Below are 15299 nucleotides of genomic sequence, written 5' to 3'. Positions count from 1 at the left end.
CATTACACTGCTGTAATTATTGTTTTATATAATTATCTTTGAAAGAAACTGAGAGGGGAGAAAAAACAAAAGTAAATAAAAAAACAAGAAGAGAAACAAAACAAATTTCCTTTAGTATTTCTTATAAGGCACTCTGCCAGGAAAAATTCTGTTTTTGTTTATCTAAGAAAGTCTTTTATTTCATCTAATCTTAGAAAGATGCTTTTGCTGAATATAGGATTTTTGGCTGAGGATTTTTTCCTTTGAGCATCCCACTGCCTTCTGCCCTCCACTGTTTCTAATGAGAAGTCAGCTCTTAATCTTATTGAGGTTTCCTTATCAAGTTGTTCTTTTCTGGCTCCTTTTATATTTTCCTCGCCTTTGGGTTTCAACATTTTTACTATAATGTGTCTGTATGTGGATCTCTTTGCACATCTTGAAGCTACCTGAGGTTCAATGTGCTTCTTAAATGTGTAAGTTACTGCTTTTCAACAAATTTGGGAAATTTTCAGCCATTCTCTCTTTAAATATTTTTTCTATCTTTCTTACCTCTCGTTCTGGCACTCCCATTACACATGTTAGCACACTTAATGATATCCCACATTCCTATGAGGCTCTGTTCATTTTTCTATTTTCTTTCTATTCTTCAGACTGAATAATCTTAAGTGACCTACCCTCAAGTTAACCAATTCTTTCTTTTGTCAGTTCAAATCTGTTGAACCCATATAGTAAATTTTTTATTTTAATTATACTTTTCAACTTGAGAATTTCCATTTGGTTCTTTGTTATAATTTCTCTTTATAGATATTCTCTATTGGATGAAACATTGTCACACTTTACTTCTTTCAGGATGGTTTTCCTCAGTTCTTTGAACATATTTACGACTACTTTGAAGTCTTTGTCTGTTAAATCTGACATGAGGTCACCCTCACAGGCACTGCATGCTCTTTTTCCTTTGTATGGATCACAGTTTCCTGTTTATGTCATATCTCCTAAATATTTTTTATGAAAATGAGATTTTTGACAATATATTGCAGTAATTCTAGTACTGGTTTATCACCACCCCTTCCTGGCTTGTTACTGCTGTCTGCTGTTTATTTGTTTAAGTGGTTGAATGGATTGTTTTAGTAAAGTCTACTTCTCACCACCCCACCTCCAAGTGTGTAGCCTCTGATGTTGCTCCTAAGTAACTAATGGGCCAGTAGCAGTTACAGCATGGATATACTGGACAAAGGGATGAATCACATCCTGGGAGGGATGGGATAGCATAGTGCAAAATTTCATCACACCACTCAGGATGGCATGCAATTTAAAACATCAATTTTTTATTTCTGGAATTTTCTATTTAATATTTCCAGACCCCAGCTGATTTCAGGTAATGAAATCGTGGAAAGGGAAAACTGTGGATATAGGGGAACTACTGGTTAAGGGGGAGGGGGGGCATATTTGTGGTTTCTTGGGTAGAGAATTTCTCAAAGATCAAGCTTTTTAAAATTCTGTTGCTCAAAGCTATTATAACTACCTATTGCTTGATCTAGCAATCGCTATAATGTTAAACATCTATGTGCACATTTACCAATTTCTCCTTGTAGTTCTATCACCTTTTTACATGATGTGTCATGGCTATTTTGTAAGGTACATACAGGTTCATGATTGTTACTTTTTCTTGGTAGATGATCTCTTTCATTATAACAGCCTTCTCCATCTCTTCAATGCTTCTTGCCTTTAAGCCCCAATCTTGTTATTATTGCGTTTGTTTCACTTTGTCCTTTCAAAAAAAATAAAGTGAACTAGAAAGTCTTTTGTTTTTATAGTCAGACTGATCAGTTTCTATGGTTGGTACTGTTTCTTATATCCTATACATTCACTCTATGTTTACTTTTCTTCATGTAAATGTTATCTTTACTAGTTCTTTCGGTGATTTATGTGGGTGACAAATACTTAGTTTTTCTATGCCTGAAATATTATCTATTTTGCTCTCACTCTTGAATACTTAGGCTGCATATAAAATTTTAGATTGACAATTATTTTTTCTCTGCACTTTGAAGATCTTATTTCATTGTCCCGGTATCTATTTTGCTTGTGTTGTTTCTCCTGTTAACATAATTGTTTCTTCTCTCTGGTAGCTTTGAACATTTTGTTTTCATTTTTGATCTACAGTTTAAGATGTGTCAAAGTCTGAATTTACTATTATTTTCCCTGCTCAGTACTTAGTATTTATGTTGAAGACTCACTTTATATTTCTTAATGCTTGAAAAATCTGTTATCATCTCCTCATATTCTCTACTAGTCCCTTAATTCTCTTCTGGAATTTTTTTTTTAGATGTGTGATGAAGACTCAATTCATCCTCTATTTGATATTTCTCTCTCACTGGAAAACTCCTCAATACTGTTTTCTAATTTACTAAAATCTCTGTGCCTTGTGTATAGTTTAAATCATTTATTTACCTTATCTCAATTTATTTGTGTTGCCAAGATTCCTAATGGTTTCTAATATTTATTTAATATTTTAATACCTAATTTAATATTAATTTAATATTTCTTAAATATTTTTAAATAAGAATTTTTTTTAATTTTAGTATTTTTAAATATACTCTAGTTTTATTTTCATATCTAAGTGCAAGCTTATGGTATCTGAACCACAAATATCGACCTAAACCTAGCATTTAACTACTGAAACTCTAATTAGCATCAGAGCTTTATATAAATTATGACCATGTACAAAAATCCTTTTCACCAACACTAAAAATTTCACTGTCTTCTGGCGATTAACGTGAGCTCTATTTCTACTGTTTTCCTTCACACTGAAAACTCTATGGCCACTTGTTTGCTGTCTCATGCAGCTTTGCACTGAAGTTGGTTAAAGGAAAAAGCTAAATAAAATACTTTCTTCAAAAGCTACATACTTTTTTCCCAGTTTAACGAAAAAGTAACAAAACTTTCTGTAATATTCATAACATTTCCAGTTGAAGTCAGCTGGGAAAAGAATGGATACTAAGGTAGGAACAGGCAGTAAGAGGATTCAAAAGGTAATCTGTTATTAACATTCCTCATTACCAATTGCACTTATATTTCAGCTATTCTCTAAATAAGTGAAAACACCAAAGCAAAAGCTGTTCCTATTGGGAAAAATACCAGTGTTTGGACTTCTGGGGTTACCTTGACCTGGTTTGCTGAAAGATAAAACAGACAAAGACTGCTGAAAACCGCAAAACAATGGCTTATACTGTTATCACCTGTGACAATAATAAAAGACTAGGCTTATACTTCACAGTATATGTAATAATATAAGTTGCTGCTTTAGAAGACATCTTTAAATTTTATTTTAATTCTGATATAGGCAAACAGCCACAACAAAAACTAAATCAACATTTACCTTTTAAATACTATGCATTTTCTTCAGAAACACCACAAAATCTCTCAAAAAGTTTCACATTATTCCTTTCAAATTTTTGTAAAAAGTTACCTCAACTGTTCTTTATGGCCAGCTTAGGTTCACCGTAAACTTCAAATAGTAAAGGTACAACAATACACATACAGATTTACTGGGTCTAGGTATACTCAAAGCAACTTTAACACATCCAGTATGTTTTCTGAATAAGCCCACATTACAAGCTCTTTAAGAGATCAGAGATTAAAACCTATAATTGATCATGCATTTCAGAAATTAGAGGTTCTTGGTCATTTTCATTTCTTCAGAATTTTATAGAAAAGTCAATTTTATAATTTCAAAGAAAAAAATAACAAAAGAAGGGAAAACCTAACCGTTTTATTTAGGGATAAAAAAACAGAGCAAATGAACAAACTTTGGACGAGATTAACTTGAATTTACTGAATAAACAAAGACTGAAAGACAAAACTGTAGAGAGGATGATGAAGCTACAGAATTATTGTTGTGAGAGGTGAAGGGAAAATCAGATGTCACTAGCCAGTATCCTACTGAGTTTGAAATGGTCATCAGAGGAAATACTGCCATGACCTTACATATACATATACATTAAAAGTATCACAGGTCATCCTAACAAGAACATACTATTGCACAGAGTTTAAAGTGGTATCTCATCAATTCAAGGTTAAAACAAATTTTAAAAGGGAAAGGTTAACAAATTCACATGAACATAATGAAGAATTGGACAGAACTTATTTCTCATGACATTTAACATATATTCAAACAGTGATGATACTGTGCAAAATGCATTATCTACCCCAGTAGACTACACTTTCTGGAAGATAAAAACCGTATCTCATTCACCCCAACCTCCACAGTGTCCTACAGATTGCCACCATGCCTAAACAGGAACACCAGCTTTCCCACCTCCTTGTCAGCCTATGAAGGAACAAAATAAAACAGAAAACAGCCCTCCTGTAAGCCATGAGGAAAAAAAAATCCCCATCCCATACTATATAGTCAGTAAGCATCTGCAAGTCAGGGCAGAATTCTGTAAGGCCTAAGAACAGTGGCTTTCAAACTTCTTTGACCACAACTCATAGCAAGAAATATATTTTATATCCCATACTCTATACATACACATATATATGTAACTAAAACAAAAAATTTTGTGCAGCTATACTTACTTAACCTTACCAAGTATAATGTGCTTTTATTTTCCATTTTCCTTTTTTTAAAAATTGTTGGTCACAATCCCCTCAATTTTGTTACCCCATCAATAGCTTACAATCTGTAGCCTGAATACTACCACTCTAAGGCAGTGGTTTTCAAAGTGTTCATGTACCCCTGGGGGTATGCAAAGATTTTCCAGGGAATTCACAGGCACAAGTTGCTTTAAAGGAATCCACTTCTAGATCCTCAAATCTAATATTCTTTCCTAAAACAGAGAATTGTTTAAATGTAAATCCTCCTTGCCCACCACCCTTTTCTTAACATTTTTCTCTAACTTAACAAAAGGCTTTTTACTCATCCTGAATTTTACTATGGTTCACTGCCCTATTGTATTAAAAACTCTTCTGTGGTATCAAACCAGAGAAACAATTTAAATTACTAATGTCAGTAATAAAAAAGTGAATGATTAATAACCCAGCAACACATCTTTTGCCAGGTGAAGTGGCTGCAAAGTCTGCTTTCAATAAAATTGAAGGAAGACCTAACTGAGTTGCCAGCCAATAGAATAAAAATATTTTTGAAGCTAGAACACTTTGTGATTTAACATATAATTCAGAAAGCTAAATGAATAAAATAATTGCTATTTTTAAACTTCTATATCTACCTACTTATTTATGAGCCCAAAGGTTCTCAGCATTTGTATCTATTTAAAACAAACAAAAATCTGAATCTTACATTTTTCTAGAAATAGATAATATTCACCCAGAGGTTAATGACTTAATTGGGAGGAAGACCCAATATATCTCATAAGACCTGCATTTCCAATAATTTTTACATCTCAAACTTTTTTATTTTTTTTTGTTGTTTTTAATCCTCATAGAGGATATTTTTTCCATTGCTTTTCAAAGAGAATAGAAGGGAGAGAAAGAGAAACATCGATTGGCAGCTCCCCCTGCATGTGCCCCGACAAAGGCCAGGGATCGAGCCAGCAACCAAAAAACATGCCCTTGGCTGGAATCGAACCCAAGACCCCCTCAGTCCACAGGCTGACACTCTAACCACTGAGCCAAACCGGCTACAATTAAACTTTGTGGGGTTTTTTTGGTTTTTTATATATCTTTATTGATTTCAGAAAGAGGAAAGGAGAGGGAGAGAGAGAGATAGAAACATCAATGATGACAGTCACGGACTGGCTGCCTCCTGCAGGCCCCTGACCGGGGATCCAGCCCGTAACCCGGGCATATGCCCTGACCAGGAATCGAACTCTGATCGCTTGATCCTAGGTCAACACTCAACCACTGAGCCATGCCCGGCAGGGCTAAACTTTGTTTTTAATTGCTTTTTTTAGAGAGGGAAGAAAGGGGAGGGGAGGGAGGGGGGAGAGGGAGGGAGAGAGCGAGCGCACAAGCAAGAAAGAAAGGAATATAGATCAGGGTTGCCTTCACATGTGCCCTGATAGGGAATCAACCCTGAGACATTCCAGTGCACCCGATGACACTTCAACCAAGCCACAACAGCCAGGGCTATCTTTCACATTTTAATAATTATTTTTTAAATGTGTAAAATATTTATAGTATGATCAACTGTGTACTTTTAATAACTAATAACTCAATACAGAAGAAATTTACATACATATTTTTCTTACAGAGAAGTCTGGTCAAATTTTTTTATTTTTAATTTAACTTATTGGTTTTAGAGAGAGGAAGGGAGAGAGAGAAATATCAATTTGTTGTTCTACTTATTTAGGTATTTATTGGTTTATTCTTGTATGTGCCCTGCCTGGGAACTGAACTCGTAACCTTGTTGTATTGGGATGACCCTCTAATCACTGAGCTACCCAGACAGGGCTGATCAATTTTTAATGGCTTTTTAGAATAAAATACTACTTTAGGCCAATGGTTCTCAAAGTGTGGTCCCTGAATCAACATCAGCATCACCTGATAACTTGCTAGAAATGCCAATTCCAAGATCCTAAAGATCTAGTTAATCAGAAACTCTGGGGAATGGGGCCCTATGATCTTTGTTCTATAACAAAGTCTACAGGTAAAATTCTGTTGCACACTCCAGTTTGTGATCTAAAAAAAAACTTTTTCAGAATATACTAAGGGAGGTATAAAAAGAAAATGCAAAGTTTCTACTAAAGAGCATATTCATATATGTTTTTCCTTAAACGGATGGTGATGGTATTAAATCACTACGATCAATTCCACTGGATATGTTTAAATGCATGAAGTTTCCATTTAAATTGTCAATATTGGTAACGTAATAGAACTTCCATCCTTTACATTTTTAAAATTTAAAATAAATTTAAAAGTTGAATGATCACTAGTCTAGTGGTTCTCAAACTGTGGTTCTTGGATTAGCAATACTGCAGTCACCTATGAGTTTACTAGAAATGCAAATTCTCAGGCCCCACACCAACATAACATACATGTTCTAACAAGCTCTCCAGGTGATTTTTATCCATGTCAATGTTTGAAAGTCACTGGTCAAGAGGGCTGTGAAAAACATATCCATATTTCCCTAGGTCGGTACCTAAAATGTAAGCCCTTTTCCTTACCCTTCAGATTAGGTCCCTCATGATATGATCTCCTGTATCCTCCTGTTTTTAAAGAACTCACACAATCACTTAATATCTATTTTCCTCACTAGGGTTCAAGTTCTATGAGTTAAAGAACCATGTGACTCTTGCTCCTTCTGGACACAATGTCTGCCTCATAGTAGGTATTAAACAAATATTTATTAATAAAAAACTGAACATTTGTTAGATAAATTCCATGAACTATCAGTTTTACTATAACATAGCTAGGGCTATTATTAGAATGTCAACAGTCCTGATTTGTCTGGGGCTATCTCTCAAGTGTTCAGAGCACTGAAAGTCCTGTGTCCCAGAACTGTAGTCCACTATACATATCATAATTAAGGTTAAAAAACAAGGAAAAATCTGAATAATGATTTTTCAACTTGTCTTTTTGTTTGTTTGTTTTTTCCTTGTTCAAAATATTAACAGATGTCCCCTTTGCTCCCCACTGACCCCTTCCACCCCGCACCCACCCCCCTCTCCAGTCCCTCATCACACCATTGTCTGTGTCCTTGGGTTATGTGTATATGCTATAAATTATTTGGTTAATCTCTCCCAACCCACCCACCTTCCCTCTGAGATTCATCAGTCTGATCCATGCTTCCATGTCATTGAATCTATTTTGTTCATCAGTTTATTAAGTTCTTTAGATTCCACATATAAGTAAGATCATGTGATATTTGTCTTTCTCTGCCCGGCTTACTCCACTTAGCATAATATTCTCCAGGTCCATCCATACTGTTGCTAAGGTACAAGATCCTTCTTCTTTACAGCTGCATAGTATTCCATGGTGTAAATGTCCCACAGCTTTTTTATCCACTCATCTACTGAAAGGCACTTAGGCTGTTTCCAGGTCTTAGAACAACACAATTTACAATAGCTAAGAACTGGAAACAGCTCAACTTGTTTTTTTAATTCCATTCTAAACCCTTACTTTTAAATAGGCTTTTATTATACAATGTAAGCACAAATAAAATCAAGATTTTTTCAATGACAACATTGTACTACCAAAAAACCTGACATTTTAAGGAAGTTTTAGTATGGGGGTTAGGGGAAGACATCAACTTACCCTCTTTAGCCAAATATAACTCTTTAAATTTTGCTCTCTTTTGATTAAATTCTTGTTCAAGCTGCTGCTGTGCACGTAAAAATTCTGCATTAATTTTTTCCAATTCTGCTACCCGTTGCTGAAGAGAAACTGGAAAAAAAAGATAGTAGTTAACATGTAATAACTTTCATTTTTTTAACTGTTACAGGAATAAATTAGTATTCTAACTGCACATTTCTATAATAAAACAAGTAGTCAGGCTTCTTGCAAAGATCCAATACATTCTAGGAAGTCCTAATTTAAAAAAATAATAATAATAAGACACTTCTATTAGACTTAATACACAAAAAGTGAATGAATCATGTAAAGTGAAATAGCCTACATATGAAGAATCACATATGGCAAATTTCCCAAAATAGTCCCTTTGTATAATTGACCGAATGTCGGTCCACTTCTGGAATTGTTAAATATTACATTATTTGGGCTAGGAGTATTTGAGATCTTGCTCCCCAGCATGTATCATCAGTCTGGCTCAAATAAACTCTTATAAAAATTCAAAAATAAATAAATAAATTGGGCTATTTATCCCACAAATGAACCCATTGCCAATCTTGCTACCTCCTGTTTCTCTCAAGTGTTAGGTTCCCTGACTAGAGTAGCCATACCAGCCTGAAGCACTCTTCCAATTTCAAGATGATTCATTACCATTATATTGACATCATAATCAAAAACTCATATAGAAAGGATACAGAACTGCATATTCTGTATGAACTCTCAATTACTGGGAGATTATCTGGTTTTTAGATTAATGCTGATTGTGGTGTGGCAGAGATTGAGATACATTTTTTACTTGAGGGGCCCTACAATTTGGCCACAACTGATCAAATGCCTACCCAAACCAAACCCAGAGGCTCTTGTGGTTCAAGCAAGGGATGGGAAATCCAAGAGTCCAGCCCCTGACCTCCTCCTTTGCCTGGACAGCAACCCAGCCACAAAGCTATGACCCTAATCCCTCCAGGGGATACCTATCAGTTCTAACACCACTGCCTAAATTACGTAGGCCAGCAGAGATCCCACAAGCCACCCTAGATAATGATTATTTGCCTATAATTTTTTTTTTTTTTTAATTCTCATCCGAGGATATTTTTTCCATTGCTTTTCAGAGAGAATGGAAGGGAGAGAGGGGCAGAGAGAGAAACATCGATGTGAAAAAGACACATCGATTGATTGCCTCCCGCGCATGCCCCAACCAGGGCCAGCGATCAAGTCTGCGACCAAGGTACGTGTCCTTGGGTGGAATCGAACCCGAGACCCTTCAGTCCACAGGCTGATGCTCTAACCACTGAGTAAAACTGGCTAGGGTGCCTATAATTTTAACCATGATCTGAGATTATCTCTGAAGATCCTCCCCTCCCTCAACCCATTACTAAATTTAATTGAGAGCTCATTTTATAGTATATTAAAAAAAGACTGGAAAATGTATCAAGGATTTATCTATTAGTATTAGAATGTGGTCATTAATATCTTCCATGAGTTTTTCAAAGTTCTCTACAACTCCTCTGATAATAAATAATGAACTAAAACCAATACTAGTTCATTCCCATGACATCTTCAGACTAAGTTCACTACAGATTTAACAGTATTGATAAAAGTCATGGCAGAAAAGGTAAATGATTGTGGCTTTGAGTTCCATGCTATTAAAGGTAAGGAGTCATTTTGTGGAGCAAATATTAGGGTCTTTAAGTCAAAGCAAAGAATGACATCTGGTCATTTGAATATCTGATAACCTTTGAAGAAAGAGAGGAATGGAGAATCCACTAGAGTGGGGAAATGTGCAGTTATCTACCATGAAGAAAACTTGTTCTCTATGCTATTTATTTCTCTTGTATTTTTAATGTCTACCTCCAATTGTTAAATAAATTAAACAGGTTTTCCACTTAACACTTTAATATTACAGGTAGCTATTAATTACTGCATAAGGTAGAGAAGGGCTCTACTACTTCCACCAAAACACACACACAAAATACCCACACCTTTCAACATAATATTTATAAACTGAGGCTAATGTAGTCAATAAAAACTAAAATTCAGCCTTTAAAATTGAAGCTAAGATTAAGTGTGTTTTCACTACTCCCAACCCTGTCCTGGCTCTGACGCACAGTTTAGGCAAAGTACACACCCAGAGGTCTGGCTGCCTCTCCAGGCTTCAGGACAGTTTTCAATTCTAGTAATCATAGATCCCTTTGAGGATATAGTAAGTAACTCCCTTATTCTCTTTTTTTTTTAAGTAAAAAATTTTTAATTTACTTCAAGTACTTCTAACAATTCCACCACATAGAAAAAGGCCAAAACAACAGCTTTTTACAAGGATGCCTCCACTGCTATATCTAGAAAAATCAATTCACCTTGCATAAGACAGCAGGGAAGCTTACAAATAAGCATATCCTAATGCATTAGCAATCAACTACAAATCAAACTGAAAATAGCTCTCATCACACAAAATGCTGTATTATTTTTCTAACATGGTGACTAGTAAGTAAGTAGTTCATAATAACTAGCTAATAGCTTATGTAAAAAGTTCTTAGCCTGGCATATAGAAAAAATTTGTTAGCTATAACTATTAAATTAGTGATATTTAATGAATAAAGGAAAAAGGTAGAGTGATCAAGTGACTTTGTATATAGCCTCAAAAGACCAGAAGTTATTTCCAACCTCATGATTCTGACTCAGTTCCATGCTTACACTTCCAGCTCATACCCTTCCCTATTACTATGTATCTTCAAAGCATCATGGACAAATTAATTAGTGTTAATGTTAACCTTCAACAATATTAAGCTTTCTATAACTTAGCAGCTGAGAGCTATCAGTATACCAGTCTTCCTTAACCATTTCACAATTTCTTAAATTGTTACCCTTTATTTGAGCAATAAGAAAAAGGAGAAAACTATCTTATACAGTGGCTACTTTTAATGCTTTTGCAAAGGGAAAAATTAATAATAAGATGGTAATACATATATATTTCTCAACAACTGAATTTAAAAAACAGCCCTAGCCAGTTTGGCTCAGCGGTTAGAGCATCAGCCCATGGACTGAAGGGTCCTGGGTTCAATTTTGGCCAAGGGCATGTACCTTGGTTGCAGGCTCGATCCCTGGCCCCAGTCAGGGAGCATGCAGGAGGCAACCAGTCAATGTGTCTCTCTCACATCGATGTTTCTCTCTCCCCCCCTCTCTCTCTCACCCTTCCACTCTCTTTGAAAAGCAATGGAAAAATATCCTCAGGTGAGGACTAAAAAAGATAAAAACAAAATAAACAAGCAGAACAGAAAAAGACTCATAGAACATTTTGATGGCTGCCAGATGGGAGAGGGGTTCAAGTATGACAGAAAAAGGTGAAGGGTATAAGAAGTACAAATTGGGCCCTGGATGGTGTGGCTCAGTGTTGGACAGTGCACCAAACTGTCTCGGGTTCAATTCCCAGTCAAAGGCACATACCTGGGTTGCAGGTTCGATCCCGGGCCCCAGTTGGGACAAGTGGGGGAGGCAACCAATCAATGTGTCTCTTTCACATCAATGTTTCTTTCTCTTTCTCTCTCTCTCCATCCCTCCCCTCCCCCTTCCACTCTCTCTAAAAAAATCAATGGAAAAAATATCCTCAGGTGAGAATTAACAATAAAAGTAAAATTGGTAGTTACAGAATATTCATGGGGATGTAAAGTACAACATAGGGAATATAGTCAATAATATTGTAATAACTATGTATGGTGTCAGATGGGTACTAGATTTATCAGGCTGATCACTTAATAAGTTATATAATGTCTAATTACAACCTAGTGATGGCTGCCAGATGGGAGAGGGGTTTCAGGTTGTACACCTGAAACTAATATAATATTGTATGTCAACTGTAGTTGAAAAATAAAAATCATTTAAATTTTTTTAAAAGTCTGAATTAAGCAACAACACAGAAAGAAGAGAAAAAGAAAACAATAATATGGTAAATAAATTAAGTATTCAAAAATTCTTAGAGTTACCTCTTTCCCTAATTCTGATATGAATGGGAGAATATATAATAACTTTAAAATATTTTTAAGCCCCAAGCTTTATCCTACTACTACATTCTTCTAACACTGTACTAAATTTGATGAAATAAGCAATGGGACAAGGGGAAAAAAGCAGTTTACATCAAATATCACAAGAATCTTTTTGTTTAAAGATGTTCAATTTCCAAACACACACACACAAAGAAAATACAATGGAAAATATAACTAGTGTAACAAAAGAATCTGAACAGCTCCTGAGACTCAGAAGTCTTGATGTGTATCATTGGGTTTTAAAAATAACACTTTTAAGTATGGTAGGTACACCCATCCATTGGAATAATATCAAGCCAGAAAAATTATATTAACTAAAAAAAAAAAAGATACAAAATTATATGCAATACAACAGGAACTATTCAAAACACACACAGAAAAAGACTAGAAAGAATATGACGAATTACACTGAGTGGCTGCCTCTCTGAATCAAGGGGTAATTAAAAGAATAAATTACACTGATTGAATTTAACTTAAATGTAACGAAGTGCTTCATTTTTTTAGTTATAATGATTATAATATTATCTTCTTGCCCCACCTCAATAGTTGTGCTCATAAAAAGTGCACATAATTTACTTCAGTGGTCTTAAAATATTTTAAAATACTAAACAGTCATTTTAAAAATTATACTTATATTTTCCCAGGACTAGCAATTTGCTAAAATAGATTAATTTTCTTAAAAACATAATTTCTTCAGTTTCAGAAATGACCTTCCAGCTAGCCTTCTTTTGGTGCTCTAAAAACCCATGTCCAGCTTCTTTTAGGAGTTACTAAAAATGATTATTATTTACAGTATATCTACACCCTGAATTGTGACTTGTTTAGTCTAATATTTAAATAAACCCACAATTACTTAGAAGAAGCGGAGAGGAGAAAGTAGAGTGGATGGAGCTGGCAGGAATTACTAATCTAGAGAATGCCCACCACAGACAAGCTGTAACCCACAGGCAAGTAATTGGATCACCATTCAATCGCCTTATAGTATTGTAACAAATACATATGGCATTTGGGAAGCACTTTTTCCATAACACAAAAGATAATCAAATCCTTCAGTACAACAGAAAGTTGTCATTTCACTTTACATATAATCCCATTTCACTTTATATAATCCTCAAAACATCTGACTTTAGCAACTGTAAGTAAGAAACTGCATCCTTTCACCTTGTCCATTTACTGAGATACACCAATTCTAAAACAATAACATATGGTGAAGAAGTTTAAACAGAACAACTTCTTAGCCTTCTTCTGTGAATCAAAGTAAAATGTCTTATTTTGTCTTACTTTTTTGTAATTTTCTGAAAGCAATTAGATGTCATAATACTTCAGATAAAAGTAACACTTTTAAGATGATGGATTTCAAATAAGAAAGCCAATGTTTATGTAAAGATTAGGTGTTTCTGTTAACTGAAGATATTATTATGAATCCAGGAAAAAGTACTAAGTGAAAGAACTGGCACCAAATATTAATTCACATGAAAAATTAGGTAATGAAAAGCTCTTTGAGATTCTTCAAAAGGGCAACGGGAGCATTAAGGAGAAGAAACAATGGAAAAGCCTGATTTGGGGGTGGAGGTAGCAGGGGGTAGTAAGGATGGAGGCAGAAACAATCGAAGGACACAAATGTGTTCTCATTTTTAACCTCCCTAAAGACGTTTATGACCAAAATTAATAACCTCCCAGCATCTGCAGTGTGGAATTTTCTGGGTCTAATTTTGGTTCGTAGTGTTACATTACTTGAATAGAAACAATCATAGAATCATAGTATAAGGATTTTAGATTATTCTAGTCCAGTGTATTTCAAACTGAGTTGGTGAATCAATGTAGTGGTTTAGCAATCTGTCTTTTAACAATAATGAAATATAACTGAAAATACCAGCACCTTTAATATGGGCATATGTTATTTCATGAAATTTGGATTTCAGATACAGGTGTCCCCCACTTTTCAAAAGTTCGTCTTATATTGCTCTGCATTTAGAAAAGGCCAACAGTACTACCTATTTTCACTAACAGAAAGAGTATTTTCACTTTTAAAAGGCAAAAAACAAAAATAGTGTTGTGTTTGTTTTGCAGGGAGTCATTACAGAGGCAGAGTGAATGGCACTGCTTTTACTATATGCTAGTGTTATTTTAGGTTTTATATGTTATTTGGTATGATTTAGTAAGTTATTTTTTGGGTCTGGGAACACTCAAAAAATTTTCCATATAAACTGGTAATTTCTTCACTTTATCCCATTTCAGCTTATGAAAATTTTCATAGGAAGTCTCTACTTTCAGATAGCAGGGGAAACCTGTACTCACACATTTATACTGGATTGCAATGAAAAATGTGTTTCTTACTGTGGTGAGAGATCAAAATAGTTTGAAAACCCTCAATTACTAACTAATGCAGGAATCCATTCCTAAAATATCGCAGACAGGTGATCATATGGCTTCCACATGAACATAAATCTAATAATTCAGTTCACTGCCTCATGGGATCAGGCAATTCCACCATTCAGAGATTTTAGATTAACCTCCCCCTGCCCATTCCCTTAGATAACTAGTCATCTGTTAGAAATATCTACTTTTAGTAACACAACCCTAAATCAGCTTCCTTAGAGATCTTAGTTCTGTCCTCTAGAATTTGAGAGGAAATGTCCTAATATCTGATATCCCACACTGTCCTCTCCTTTCTTCTCCAGATGAAATCCTTCCTAACCCTTTAATAATTTCTAAATTCTTCATTATCTCAGTTGCTCTCCCAGCATACTACAGGTAATCAAATACTACATAAAATGGGACATTCTGATCCAAATACGATATACTAGCATAGAGTCTCTTGGAAACATATTAAGGGCTATACTTTTTGTTTTGTTTTTTTAAATATATCTTTATTGATTTCAGAGAGAGGAAGGGAGAAGAGGAGAGAGAGATGAAACATCAATGATGAAAGAGTCATTGATTGGCTGCCTCCTGCACAACCCTGACTGGGGATCGAGCCTGCAACCCGGGCATGTGCCCTGACCAGGAATCGAACCACAATCTCCTGGATCCTAGGTGAAT

At 35.0% G+C, this 15299-nt stretch overlaps 1 protein-coding gene across 2 annotated transcripts in view; it reads right to left on the bottom strand.

Moving 5' to 3' along the window:
- The window catches only part of RABEP1 (rabaptin, RAB GTPase binding effector protein 1), a 102747-nt gene that overhangs the window by 60892 nt on the left and 26556 nt on the right, over positions 1 to 15299 (bottom strand). For both annotated transcript variants that reach the window (XM_087825935.1, XM_087825936.1), the window contains exon 2: positions 8191 to 8319. In XM_087825935.1, the coding sequence (XP_087682061.1) occupies positions 8191 to 8319 (129 nt within the window). The remainder of the gene's footprint in view (positions 1 to 8190; positions 8320 to 15299) is intronic.

This window comes from Miniopterus natalensis, chromosome 17, assembly GCF_054644295.1.
Source record: "Miniopterus natalensis isolate mMinNat1 chromosome 17, mMinNat1.hap1, whole genome shotgun sequence".
Classification (NCBI taxonomy): Eukaryota; Metazoa; Chordata; class Mammalia; order Chiroptera; family Miniopteridae; genus Miniopterus; species Miniopterus natalensis.
Note: the sequence above shows the minus strand (reverse complement) of the source record. Positions and strands in the feature narration are given on the sequence as shown.